This window comes from Polistes dominula, unplaced genomic scaffold (genome assembly GCF_049000335.1).
Source record: "Polistes dominula isolate Pdom_NZ unplaced genomic scaffold, Pdom_raw_medaka contig_75, whole genome shotgun sequence".
Classification (NCBI taxonomy): domain Eukaryota; kingdom Metazoa; phylum Arthropoda; class Insecta; order Hymenoptera; family Vespidae; genus Polistes; species Polistes dominula.
This window is the reverse complement of record NW_028301003.1, coordinates 367,031-380,866: the sequence shown is the minus strand read 5'-3', so window position 1 is coordinate 380,866 and position 13,836 is coordinate 367,031. Positions and strand designations below refer to the sequence as shown.

The 13,836-nt window shown below is 28.3% G+C and overlaps 1 protein-coding gene across 5 annotated transcripts; it reads right to left on the bottom strand.

The window, feature by feature from the left end:
* Nucleotides 1-447: 447 nt before the first annotated feature.
* Atg13 (Autophagy-related 13) lies at nt 448-7,845 on the bottom strand. 5 transcript variants are annotated; one of them, XM_089173824.1, is made up of 6 exons: nt 7,749-7,845; nt 7,000-7,180; nt 3,272-3,620; nt 2,737-2,920; nt 1,566-1,884; nt 448-1,489 (listed from the first exon to the last, which is right to left on the bottom strand). In XM_089173824.1, the coding sequence occupies exons 2-6, from the start codon at nt 7,150-7,152 to the stop codon at nt 1,277-1,279; spliced, it is 1,218 nt and encodes a 405-aa protein (XP_089029950.1). In that variant the 5' UTR covers nt 7,153-7,180; nt 7,749-7,845; the 3' UTR covers nt 448-1,276. The 5 variants fall into 5 exon arrangements, with proteins under 5 accessions (XP_089029950.1, XP_089029948.1, XP_015185978.1 ...); XM_089173822.1 differs by having other exon boundaries at nt 7,339-7,835; XM_015330492.2 differs by having other exon boundaries at nt 7,501-7,835.
* Nucleotides 7,846-13,836: the final 5,991 nt, after the last annotated feature.

The following is a 13,836-nucleotide window of genomic DNA, read 5'->3' as shown; positions in this document are numbered from 1 at the left end:
TATTAATTAACAATTATTGATGATAAATAATAATAATAATATTAACAGTAATTTTTTCAATTATACTAATTAACAATTATTAATGATAAATTATGATAATATTCACATTTGCTCCTATATATATTTATAATGGATAGCGACAGTTAACCCTCTGTAACTAAATATTTTATCATATTTAAAAAATAGTAATATTATATAATAAATATATAAAAATTATTATAATTTATAGTATAATAATATCGTATTAAATATAAATCTTAAATAGATTTCATCATTCAATTTATACAATACACTTTATACATAGTTTTCTTTTTAACGCGTTAAGCGCCATGCAAAATTTCTGTGCCGTTCCATTGAAGCCACCACAGTTAGCCGTCAGGCGGGCCCTAAATTACATTAATGTTTTTAAGTATTATTATTTTTTTCCTTGAAGCATTGACCCAAAAAAACAAACCGATATCGCATAATTTCAATGTTTAGTCTCACAAGTACGCAAGGACCGACAGACGAGCTGCGATAGAAGAACGAAAAGTCTGCCGCCGGTCCGTAAAAATCGGCGTGGCGTTTAAAGTGTTAAATTATATTATTTTAAGATGTACTGTTTAAAATGGACGAACAGATATACTTAAAGAATTATAAAACTCTAAATACTAAGTTAAGTAATAACAAATTTTATTAATGATCAAATAATATAAAATATAAAATCAAAATATATAAGCGTATATCCGTAAAATAATATGAATTGATAGAGGGTTAACGTATGATTTATATTTATATATGTAAATATATAAATATATGCGTGTAAAAGCATACCCTCACACCCAAACACACACACACACACACAAAAGCATACATTATACTTACTTACATTAAGCAAAAAAGGCTTTATTTCCAACATTATTATTTTTTAAATGTTTATGAGAATCAAGAGAACTACTTTAGATTGCTTTAAGTTACAATATTTATTGTGCTTTAACTGAAATTTTTATCAAAATTTATATTGTAAAAGATTACTTTGATCAAGTTTATAGGATTTGAATGAAAAGAAAAATAGAAGCAGCATACTTTTGAAGCAATTACTAGTTTTTTGTTTATCGTCGAGTAATAATTAATTACACGAGCACCAAGCAAATTGGTATCCATTGCTAATAATAATAATAATAATAAAAATAATAATAATGATGATGTATACTACTTGATGAGAACAATGTTAATAAATATCAGTGCATGATAAATTGTATTCTTACGTATTGAAAAACATTGAATATCTGTTTAATTAATTATTGTTTTCTGTTTGACATAACGAAGATAAAATGTCTTCGTAATGTTGCATATTTGTTTCAAATGTTTCCAATTGTTTAGTAAGATCTCCAACTTGTTCCGCCAATGTTCTTTCCTCCATAAATGCTTGAAGCTGAGGTGCACTTTGACATGCTCGATAAAAAGCTCCCAAATCGCTTTTGGTATTAGTAATAGCGAAAGGTGTTTTCTAAAAGAAATTTATTCAAGAAACATTAGACTTACTTAAAATGTAAAATAAAATACTTATTAATGACTTTAATTACCAAATCTACCATAATAAAATCATCATGTGCACTACTTCTTCTAGATTCATTCTGAGAATTAGGTTTCGATGTTGCATTATCGTTTGACAATTTTTCATTGTTACCATTGTTACCATCTGTTGGCACACTTGTTGTTACGTTTTTTGTATTCATAGCATCACCGAGAGGACCAGGTGGTGGTGATGTTTGTCGAGGAGTTAGCAAAGAACTAAATGGTACGTCTGGTATTACTAAATCTCCTTCTTTAACCAAAGGTGGATTACTAGCGGCAAATGCTCCCATTTTTAAAGTATCGCTCAAAGATTTCGACTTTTCTTCGCTAAAAAATCATATTTTTATATATATACGCATATATAGAATCATATACATATATATATCTTCTTATCTTAATATATATAAATTACGTGTCACGTTGTTTGTCCGCAATGGACTCCTAAACTACTGAACCGATTTTAATCAAATTTTGCACACTGTGTGCAGTTTCATCCAACTTTAAAGATAGGATAGTTTATATGATTGGATTTATCAAGCTAATAACGATTCGATACACACCACTCGCAAAGTAAAACGATTTATAAAAAAATACAACATTACAAAAATTAAATGGCCAACACAATCTTCGGATTTAAATCCGATCAAAATGTTATGGATCGACGTTGATAAATTTGTAAAACAACAAAAACCAACAAATTTAGATGAATTATACACCGTTATCCAAAATGGTTGGAAGTCCATATCAAAAGAAAGATGCATTCAGTTAATACAATCTATGCCACAAAGATGTAGTGAAATTATAAAACAGAACGGTTTAGCAATTACGTATTAATACTTAATTATATATATGTAATTATAATAAAAACTTACAAATTAACCCTTTCGCTACGAGAGTGTTTTCTGCAACGGTACTCTTACTGAACTAGCCGCGCTGCAATGTGCAACATCAAAACTGCACATTGCACGAAAGAAACAAAAGACTAAAATTACACGCCCACAATGAAATATTTAATGTTCTATAAAATTGCATATGTTCGTCGTATGTAAAATATGCGGTATTTTATGAAGAGCTACTGTAGTCACCTGTAGTAGCGAAAGGATTAAATATAACACCTTTTTTTACATCTTTGTATATATCTGATTTAAAATGTATATTAAACAATAATTAATATCATACTTTTGTTGATAACGGGCATGACGTGGACTTAAATCTGAATGAAAATGATCACTCTTGAGCATAATCGAATCTCGTCCTGTATGGGTTGGAGAAATTGTCATTTTAGTCCTGTATAATACCCATAAATGAATGGTACCAATAGGAGTACTGAGTTGTCCAACTCGTACATCCTTGTAGTTTTCACCTAGAGTTAAAATAATTTATTAGTATATATATATATACATGAGTTCATTTGAACAAACGTTATACAGTAGGTGTATATTAATATAAAGGGTATCCTAGAGTTTACCAGACATACTGTAAAAATATATTCTATAAGTGAAAATAACAAATTTTAAATAAAATATACTAGAAGTAATATTTAGCAATTATTCTCTCTTCGCAACTTAGTAATAATTTTAATTAAAATATATAACAAATAGATAAATAAATAAATAAATAAATAAGATGAAATGAAATGAAGAATTTATTTTGTCTTCTCAAATCGCTTTATTTCAAAATCATGAAGTGTACGCGTAGTATAAATATTAAATACCTAAATCATGTAGTTGAGGTTCACCCATATAAATATTGTAATAAATATAATAAGAATCTTTTGATTGTTTACGACTTAATTTATAAGCTGGAGTAACCCTCGTGACAGAGAGTAACGATTTAAGTAAAATACCCATCCTGTTGTATACTGTATACGTTACTCTTACTGTAGGATCACTTTGTTCTGGTAGAACACTTAAACACCATGTTTCCAAAACCATTGTATCATTATCTGAAGTTTTTAAATATATTTCTATACAGAGTGGTACCGAAGAACTTGCTATATCACAGGTTAGTGCTTTTTTAGCATCTGCTAAAGCATCCGGTTGCTCCTGAATGGCTAAATTGAACTATACAATTAAAAATCATCATATCATATAAATATATTATTTATATCCAAAAGATTATAATAAAAAGTATGTAAATGTTTAGCCATTTACGACTAAATGACGCACATTGTGTTTAATGAATATCAACAGCATAAACGATTGATTTACATAAGCATCTAATTTATTATCGCATTATAAAGTTAAATCAATATTCATTGAAACATAATAATTAATATTTATGTATACATTGCAAATATACAATTTTTATATTATTTAACAATCAAAAATTATAACAATTGTATTCTAATGTATATCAATACAATGCATAATACACAAAAAAAGTAGATCAATGACAATTTTACTTATTCGTTCACAAAGGGCAAACTCATATGCATCAAACAATACAATAATTTTTCAATAATATAAATTTATCTAAATTCTTTGCAGTCAAAAATTCAGAGATGTATAGTAGGAGTTATATAATAATTGTAAGATATCTATAGGGCATTCCACGTCAAACCGACCACTTTTGTGCTCGGTTGAGTGTTTCGTAAATACATATCAATACTTGGAGGTTTTATCTACATTTATTTACTAAAAACAAAGTAAAACATGTCATATAAACATATTTCCGATATACTTTAAGGTTCGAATAATGGATGATTAAAAAAAATATTCTAAATACCCATCCCTATGAATGAATTAAAAACCAGGAACCGTAATTGTTATAATTACAATGAACAATTCATAGCACGATAATGATTTTTTTCAATTAAAATGGTTTTTAACAAATGATCAAACAAAATTTTTCATTACTGATATTTACATTATCGATAAGAGAAATTTATTTCAATTGGCCATAATAATTATCAATGGGAAAAATATGTTTTGATTGATCCTAACGGTTATCAATAAGCAAGATTCTATTTCATAACAATTATCAAAGAGAGGAAAATGTATTTTTAGTTGTTTATTTTAGTTATCGATAAAAGGTTTGTTGTTTACATCATTCATAATGATTAACATGAGGAAAATTTATGCATTCACTATTCGTAAAAGTTATTAATAAGGAACTCTATATCGATCAGTTATTAATAATAAATATATTGTTTTACCTGTGTACTTGTTTTATTTAGAACAATGAAAAATATCATTTAATTTAAGTAACGTGAAATTTTTTTATTTTTTCTAAATATAAATTACAATGCAAATTATTTACGATAATCGGTACTTACGTATTAACGCCACCGTAGCAATGTGCAGCAATTCCGCTAATGCGCCAATAAAGAGCAATCTTGTTGCTCGCATACAACAACCTTGTTGTTTGCACACAGCAATCGTCAGGGTTTCCACCGAAATCCGATTGACTATTTTTTATAAATAAAATGTTTTGAATTTTCCAAGTGTTTTGATTTTAAATCAAGTTTTGTATTCTATGATTTGTCGCAACAATTTAAAGTGTAGATTGGCGCATTAGCGGAATTTTGCTGCGGTAGCGTTAATACGTAAGTTCCCAGATGATTAATACTAAACTGATGATATACTTTCTGAAGTATTGACATGTTTTTATAAAACATCTTGTATATAAGTGCTAGTTCAATTAAAAGATAAACAAGTAGCTATGAAAAAATGGGAATACAGGCAATCATATTAAACAAAATTATGGCTATACAAAATTCTAGAAAGCAGATTCATATAATTTAATTAGGGATGGCCAATCTATGGTGCATGATTTCAAGTAGCATATTGCATTCTTGCATCTACTTATTTTTTAAATTAGGCTCAATAACTGAATTTATCTTCATATTTTCTGGTATATATTAACCTTTGCTTACCACCCTTCCTGGAGTAACACGCTTATCACATCCGGTTCCTTTGGAAAAATCGTTATAAAAAAGAAACTATTGCATAGATTTACTTCAAAATTGTTTTTGACACTTCTTGAATACTTAATTAAAAAGACTATATAGGTTTTATAGCTTTAAATGAAATCTAAATATGTTTAAAACATTACCAAAGTTGAACAATTAAGAATAATGAGGTCGCAAAATAGGTCTGGTTCCTTTGGACCCGGCCGAGAAAAATCTTTATAAAAAAAAAACTATTGCATAGATTTACTTCAAAATTGTTTTTGACACTTCTTGAATACTTAATTAAAAAGACTATATAGGTTTTATAGCTTTAAATTAAATCTAAATATGTTTAAAACATTACCAAAGTTGAATAATTGAGAATAATGAGGTCTTAAAATAGGTCTGATTCCTTTGGACCCGGCCGAGAAAAATCTTTATAAAAAAAAAACTATTGCATAGATTTACTTCAAAATTGTTTTTGACACTTCTTGAATACTTAATTAAAAAGACTATATAGGTTTTATAGCTTTAAATTAAATCTAAATATGTTTAAAACATTACCAAAGTTGAATAATTGAGAATAATGAGGTCTTAAAATAGGTCTGATTCCTTTGGACCCGGCCGAGAAAAATCTTTATAAAAAAAAAACTATTGCATAGATTTACTTCAAAATTGTTTTTGACACTTCTTGAATACTTAATTAAAAAGACTATATAGGTTTTATAGCTTTAAATTAAATCTAAATATGTTTAAAACATTACCAAAGTTGAACAATTGAGAAAAATGACTGAAGTTGCAAAAAAGGTCTGGCTTCTTTGGACCAAGTGTGGTAAGCAAAGGTTAATTAATTTAATTGCATAATTGAGTTATTCCTATTCCTCCTTTAAACGAAACAGATCTTGTCCTTATCCCTATTTTCCAACTCCAATTATGAACGTAAGAAGGTAGACAAATTTCTTGAGTTGTATGATGCATCTGAACATTCTTATTAAAGAAAAAATAACAAATAATATATAAAAGGTTGGCCCAACTCTGGTTTAACCTTTTCGATATAGCTATGTTGTATTGAAACATGTACTTTTTCATTGTACAGATACTTGCATTGCAAAGTTTTGCAATTTCAATTTAAAACATTATAAAGTATAACACAATGAACGCCAATGTTGGATGATTATACGTTTAAAATGTATATACAATTAAAGTATAAAGAAAATGTAATGAAAATAATAAGAATTTAAGTATTCATACTAAAAACAATTATAACTGCAAAGAGCTCTCTTAACAGGTTAAACAATCTTATACGTAGAATCATATGCAAGTTGTTCACAATTCAAAACGATTAATTCAACTTTACATATTTCAAATAAACAATGGATTTAATTATATTAAACGAAAACAATCTTGATAGTTGTTCGATACTTGATTTTGTTGTTTAGCAAAGCTGATCGACTTGACAAATAAGTGGCTCGTATACAAATATACATTAAATTAAAAGATAATGAAAACATAATAAATCAGATATGAATATATGAATTATAAAAACTTACCCAATCGGTTCCTTTAGAACTTGATTTACATTTTGTATAAGCTTTTTCTCCACACCTTGATTGTACGATGATTTGAGCAGCCTTTAATGCCAGAAATTTGATAAACTTATCCAAGTCTTTCTTTTCCTGCATACTTAATTTTAATGTTGACATTTTAATGTTAAACTGTCCATACGTATTTCTAAAAAATTAAAAATAATCAAACAGAACAACTTGTTCTCAATCATCAATTGATGGTTGTAATTCATGTTATTTGTCAAACAAACTTTTAACTAATTATTTTTCTTCGGTATATTTTTATATTGTATTGAACAAGAAAAGAAAAGACAAAAAAATAACCTCAAATACTTTAATCGGTAATTAGTTTTCTTTTAATTAATGAATTTATTAAACAATATTGAAAGCACATTTCACTAACGCGTTTTCTAAGTTGCTATGATTTATATTACAAATTAATCACGTATTTGAAATAACGTTCTGATTTATGTCAAATATCACTACCATTAACCTCTTTCTTTGATAAATATTTAATTATACAATTTATCTTCACAGATATTTTGTTCACCCAAATCGTTAATCGATCACATTGTTTCGGAAAGTTAACTTCAACGTGACAACGTGTACGTATAAATTCACGTTAAATGAAATAACAAATATTCACTATATTTTAATTCAATTAATTTTAACTATGCAATTATTTTTATTTCATTGCATCGAATGAATATTTTTAATAATAATGAAAGATATACTGAAAAATGTCAATGAAGTTTCTTTTATCCGATTATAATAGAAATAACTCTTGATGAGATCCGATTGAAACCACTGAATAGATTTTTGACTTGATTCAAAACCTACTATAAAATAATGTTCTAGTAACAAACTCTATTTTCATGTAAAATATGGTTTTTCATTGGTTGTTTGTATGAAAATAAAGACGGATACAAGTAATAGCCAATCAAAAATCAGTTAGATTGTATTATCGAATAAGATGACACGTAGCAAGCAATCAACAACATCGCTCGACGTTTATTGGTTGCAGCGTGTAACTCCCCGCTCTCTACAGGAAATTTCTATTAACTAAAGTAACCGCGATATTTGATAATTACAATTATTTGCTAAATAACTTATTTATCGTTTTATTATTCTTAATTTATTATATATAATATCGTTTGATGAACGATTAATATAAATAATTTTATTAGAATTTATTGTTGACAGTAAAATTATATAAATAAAATAAGAGGAAAAATTTTTAAATGGTATATCACAATTTTTGATTACGTAAGCGTACCAGTGCGTCATCGTGATGCTCATATTTTTATTTTTTATTTCATTGGCGATTACCCAACGAACGTTTATTTTTTAATGACACATTATTCCTGAATGAATCGTATTAAAATATTATCATATTTTATATAAATAGAACTGTCACACGAATTCCATAATATTTCCATTTCTATTTAAGTTTAATTAAGTTAAAAAAAAACCTGTGTATTGCTTAGAATCATGAAATAGCGTATACTTAGGAAAAATTGTACAGCGACACGTCATTGTACGTTGATAATAAGTCAAGAACTTGTATAATGCATTGTCGCAATACGTTTGTTTAATCATCCTTCGTTAGTATTTCTTAGTATGGTATGTGAATGATAAAAAAAAAGACGTCTATAAATGTCACAACTGAGTTTTTGCTATAACGATGATCAATGATTGAAAAATAGCCGAAGTTAATTTAATCTTTTTAAATTGTAACATCGCGTAAGATTTGAAGAAAAATAAGATGAGTTAACTTTTACACATGGAAACATTGATAATGCTTCAATAGTTTGTAAGAGGTCTTGTTTAAGGAAAAACAAAAGCGAATAGATTTAATCAAAAGGGGAATAATTTTTATGGTGGACTGTACGATCACACCGCACAACGTGCTAACTGCAATGGAAATTTCCATCGCAGTCGCCGGCGTCTTGTAGACGCTTCGTTTAACTGCGCCTAAAAACCAGATTAACGTACAACCGACGCTAACTATTCAAACATAGGAAGAACATTTCCAGGATTTAACGTTTATTGACTCTTTTTTTTCTTTCTCCAATTTGTTCATTATTCATTTATCATACTGAAATCTTTCCATGCTGTATAGACATGGGGATTTACAAGGATTACGCGATATCGTCAACGTTCATTATCTCGCAATTTTACCATCTCGCAATAAACGGAAGTCAATTACAGATTCGCACGAATATGAACTTAACGTTAAAAAGGACAAGTACTTTTAATCTGGACTGCCCTAAAACAAAAAAACAAAAAAACAAAAAACGACGTAAAAAGAATTAGAGTGTAAAGAAGGTATAAATTAAGGAAGGCAAAAAAAACATTTTACTTTACAATAGTTCTCTCTTAAAAAAAAAAAAAAAAAATAAAAAAAGAGAGAAACAGTAATAAATTAACAACATTGACAGGAATAGAAATGGATGGGACTATTTAATTTGAGCATGTTAAATAAATATATAAAGAAATCAATCAATCAATCAATCAGTCAGTCAATATATCCGTCCTTGCTTCTTATTGGTTAACTTTTGATAGAATCGTATCCAAAAGTTGTCTATATAAAAGAATAAAAGGAAACTTTTGTAGCGTACTGTACAAAGGAGGGTTCGTTGGCGGGCCTCATGCGTCTGGTCCCCTCTTAGGGACAAGGAATCTTTTTCTCTCTCATTCTTTCTTTCTCATTCTCCCCTTATTTCCCCTTACTCGTACCCTCACTCTTCACCTTCTCTCAATGTGTTTCTCTTTCCCTCTAGAAGGACCTTCTTGCCGGTTTATGCTTGCAAGGCGCACACGTTTCTATTAGACACACACAAACACACACACACACAACACTACGTTGGTTTTTCGTTCTTTCATCTTTGATAGTTGGTGTCGGTTTCCTTGACGTCCCAAAATGAAAGAGAAGAATGAAAATGAAAATAAAGGAAACGAGAGTAAAGAAGAAAACGATGCTATAGATAAAAAGTTGCTTCTCTCTCCTTCTTCAAGGTCGTCCTTTCTTAAAGGTTACATAGTATAATAGGAGGCAGATTTTAATGTGAATTTTGGCGACTAGATGTCTGCCTTACTTATTCGATCGCCTACGAAACAATTTTTATCATCAAATAGCACAGGGACAGCAGAGTACTGAATCTGGAGCATTTGGGTGTGGGCGGAATATGGGTGATATTGGCAAGGAAAAGTGGAATGTGTTTTTTTTTTGTTTTGGCGCCTGTTCCGCGACGCGTCGTTCCCTACGTCACAATTTGTTCTTTCATCTTTTTCTTGTGTGAATATCGTGTTCGAATATCTTCCTCTCTTCTCTCTCTCTCTCTTTGATTTTATTCATTGGAACATCTTTACTTTCCTTTTTACCCCTTCCCATGATATTGCCTTTCCATATTTGTAGTGTGGAATCGAAGATTATAGTACTAAGGCATGAACAAGATGAAGATGAAGAAGAATAAGGCATCGCATGCCAACGCATGTTCTTCCCTCTCTCTCTCTAGTTTCTTATTTAGCATAAATTTCGCGCGTTTCTGTTCTGACTCTTCTGAAACTTTAGCGAAACATCTCTTCCTTCCTTCTTTCTTTCCTTCCTTCCTTCCTTTCCTTCATTCGAGTGGAAAGTTTTCACTTTAGAATTAGACTCGACTCGAATTCAAGGAATCCTATATCATCATATGATACTCGAGGTTTATATACAACTTGCTACTCTTATATATATATAATTAAAAGGAAAAACGATGCTTCATTTAATATCTTTGGGTCTCTTTCATTGATAAGATTGATAGATCAATATTAAAACATGAACGTATCGAATTTTTTGTTTGTTCGCAATATGTACATACATGTGCGTGGATTATTTGTTGTATCTCTGATGTTAGATTAACCGTTTAATTACTTACATAGGTTTTTTTTTTTATTTTTTTTATTTTCAACGCAGATACTGGAATTAATTGAATAATCGTCAAAATGAGAGGTTAGTTTCTATATTTGGTTATCAAATTATGCACTTCATTTGATTACATTTATTCGTTCGATTACACAAATATTATTCGATCGATTATTTTCAGTCATATGATAACGAATTTATTATTATTCGTATTATTTAATTGTTGAATATTTTGTTATAAGATTGATAAATCAATTTTTGCTGTATAAATTATTTGAATTTGGTATGATTTGAATTTTTTTTAATGAAAATTTATACAAATTTTACGAAGTGTTAACGATCAAATTGTTTTTTATTTTTTTTTTTGCGATAAATAACAATGGTTATACATGGGATTTCTTTGGGTGTAAAATATTACGCGATAACGTGCAGAATTTTAATGCTGACGTTTGTAAATAAAATTAAAAACAAAATGCATAACTTTGTGATATACGTCGCGTCATATTGCGTATAAAATAAATGTTGCATTTCTTTTTCAAGTTTTTGCTTATTCTAAAGAAATCAGAGAAGTAAGATTTACATTTTTCTCTTTTTTTAATTTGTACAAATATTTATTTGTTGTTTTTTCTTTTTGTTGTTGAGTCTTCTTGAAATATTTTTACCAAAGAAAAGATTTTATTAGAGTGTTAGTTACGAACGATTCGTTCTGATTCATATTTTTTCTACAAATTGACAGAGAAACTTTTCCTAGTAATTCAATATTATTACGTGATACAAACGTGATATTATTAATCTTCATCATGAACAAGTTACGTGATAAGAAAAACACTAGAAATTAACAACAATTATTTCAATATATACATTATAGTTTATCTCGAGTTTACTTTAAAGTAAACAATGTATATATATACATGTAGAAGAATGTTATAAATTGAATTGTTTATACGTAATCGAAAGAAAAATTATATCTTTTTCTTTTTTTCTTTTTTTTTTTTTACTATTCATTTCCTTTTACGAAATAATTTATTTTTAAACTTTATAGTTTTCTGCGTTTAATCATTCAATGAAAAAGAAAAAAGGGAGAAAGAGAGATAGAGAGAATGAGAGAGAGAGGGAGAGAGAGATAAATCAATAGATTTATTTTCAACATTAGTAACGTTACAAAATAAATCATATCTATTTATTTTTTTTAACTTTTTTATTTATTCCCTTTTAAGAGAATAATCTATTTTTGAACTTAACAATTTTCTTCGTTTCATCAATCAATGCAAGAAAAAGAGAGCAAAAGAAAGAGAGAGAGAGAGAGAGAGGGAGAGAAAGAGATAAATCAACATATTTCTTTTCAACATAGTAACGATAAGAACAAATAAATTTCATGCATTTGCGATAAAAGGTTATAAAAAAAAAAATCAAATAAAATTGCATTTTAAGAATTGAACTATTGATAATTATTGCGCTTTATCAAAACATTGAATATTTTGTATTAAAATGAAAAAAAAAAGGAAGTTATGAAATCAAGAAAATATTCAATAATAAATAATGCAATAAATTTAATAGAAATATTTATAAATATGAACACCCGTATATATTTATAAATTATTAATATATTTTATTGTAATATTTTATATGTTAATATTTATATAATATATAAACTATTTGAAAAATCTCAGAATTACAAATTCCATCAATTCCGTGTGTTACGAAATTTTATCCTTGACAGAAAAAGGACGTGAAAGGTCAATAGATCGAAGAAATCGATAAATCTTATTGAAAACTTCATCTTTATTGCTTTTTCAGTGACATTATATAATCATTCAAAGTTAGAAAACAAATTTAGTAATAACGCTGAAATTTTTATCAGCTTTTACAATAAAAATTTGATTATAAATCGTTCGCCGATATCGACATATCGATCGATATTTTATCGGCGAATTTTACCAACGCCACAAAATTAGGGTGAGTTTTGTTCGATGTTATTGTTGTTTGAAAAAAATTTGTTAAAAATTAATAATTAAACGTAGTAGTAGTTTTTAAAGTAAAAACAAAGGAAAAAGCTAATGTACTAAAGAAAATGAAAGATTATTAAAAATGTTACTAAAAAATTACTCTTTAGGGTTTTCTAGTATATTATTTAATATATTTTTTTTTTAATTATTATTTACGATTACAATTTTAAATAAAAATAGTTATTCAAACATGACATACATATATGTACTAAAAGACTTTACGGTATCGATGTAGGGTTAAAAGATCCTCCCTTTTGTCCCTCCGGGAATAGAAAAAAACTTGAAACCCTTAAAAAGCATTTTAAGATGTTATTTTTCAAAAAACACAATTAAGATAGATATAAGATGATAAATGGACAAAATATCGTGAGAAAGTATGAAGGGTGGTTTTTTTTATATATAAAAAGAAAAAGTAATCTCAAAAGGTTAGCCGAGATATTTTGAAAAAAAAAGAGAAGAATGAAAAGAAAAAAAAGGGAAGAATTGAATGAAAAATACATAACAATAAGAAAAAAAGAGAGATAGGGATAGATAGAGAGATAGATAGATATATATATAGAGAGAGAGAGAGATAAACCAACATTAGAATAGAATAGTGGAGTGTGGAGAGGGGGCAAAAGTGGGGGAGAAATAGTTGGTAAAATTTTACCCGTAAAGTTTGGCCATGAGATATCTCGTATAATCGTGTCTCTACGTAACTATGACTAGGTTTAAGAGGGTTAACGGGTTGGGATAGGTTAGAGGGGTAGGTGGGGAATCAGGGAGGGAAGGGGGGATGTTGTGACGGTTTGGGAACTAGAGAATCGTAGGCAATCGGTGAGAATAGCGGGTTGCGTTGGGGTGGGGGTAAAAAGCCAGAGTGCTAGCGGAATGAAACTTTTATTTGGGTGGGGATAAGCAATGGCAAATGGA

What these genes read in the sequence shown, in the direction of transcription:
- Atg13 (XM_089173824.1), bottom strand. Translation starts at nt 7,152, where the DNA reads ATGTCAACATTAAAATTAAGTATGCAGGAAAAGAAAGACTTGGATAAG. An exon ending in CATGCCCGTTATCAACAAAA is followed by an intron (nt 1,885 to 2,736) that starts GTATGATATTAA and finishes ATGATTTTTTAG; the next exon opens with CGAAGAAAAGTCGAAATCTT. An exon ending in ATTTTATTATGGTAGATTTG is followed by an intron (nt 1,490 to 1,565) that starts GTAATTAAAGTC and finishes AATTTCTTTTAG; the next exon opens with AAAACACCTTTCGCTATTAC.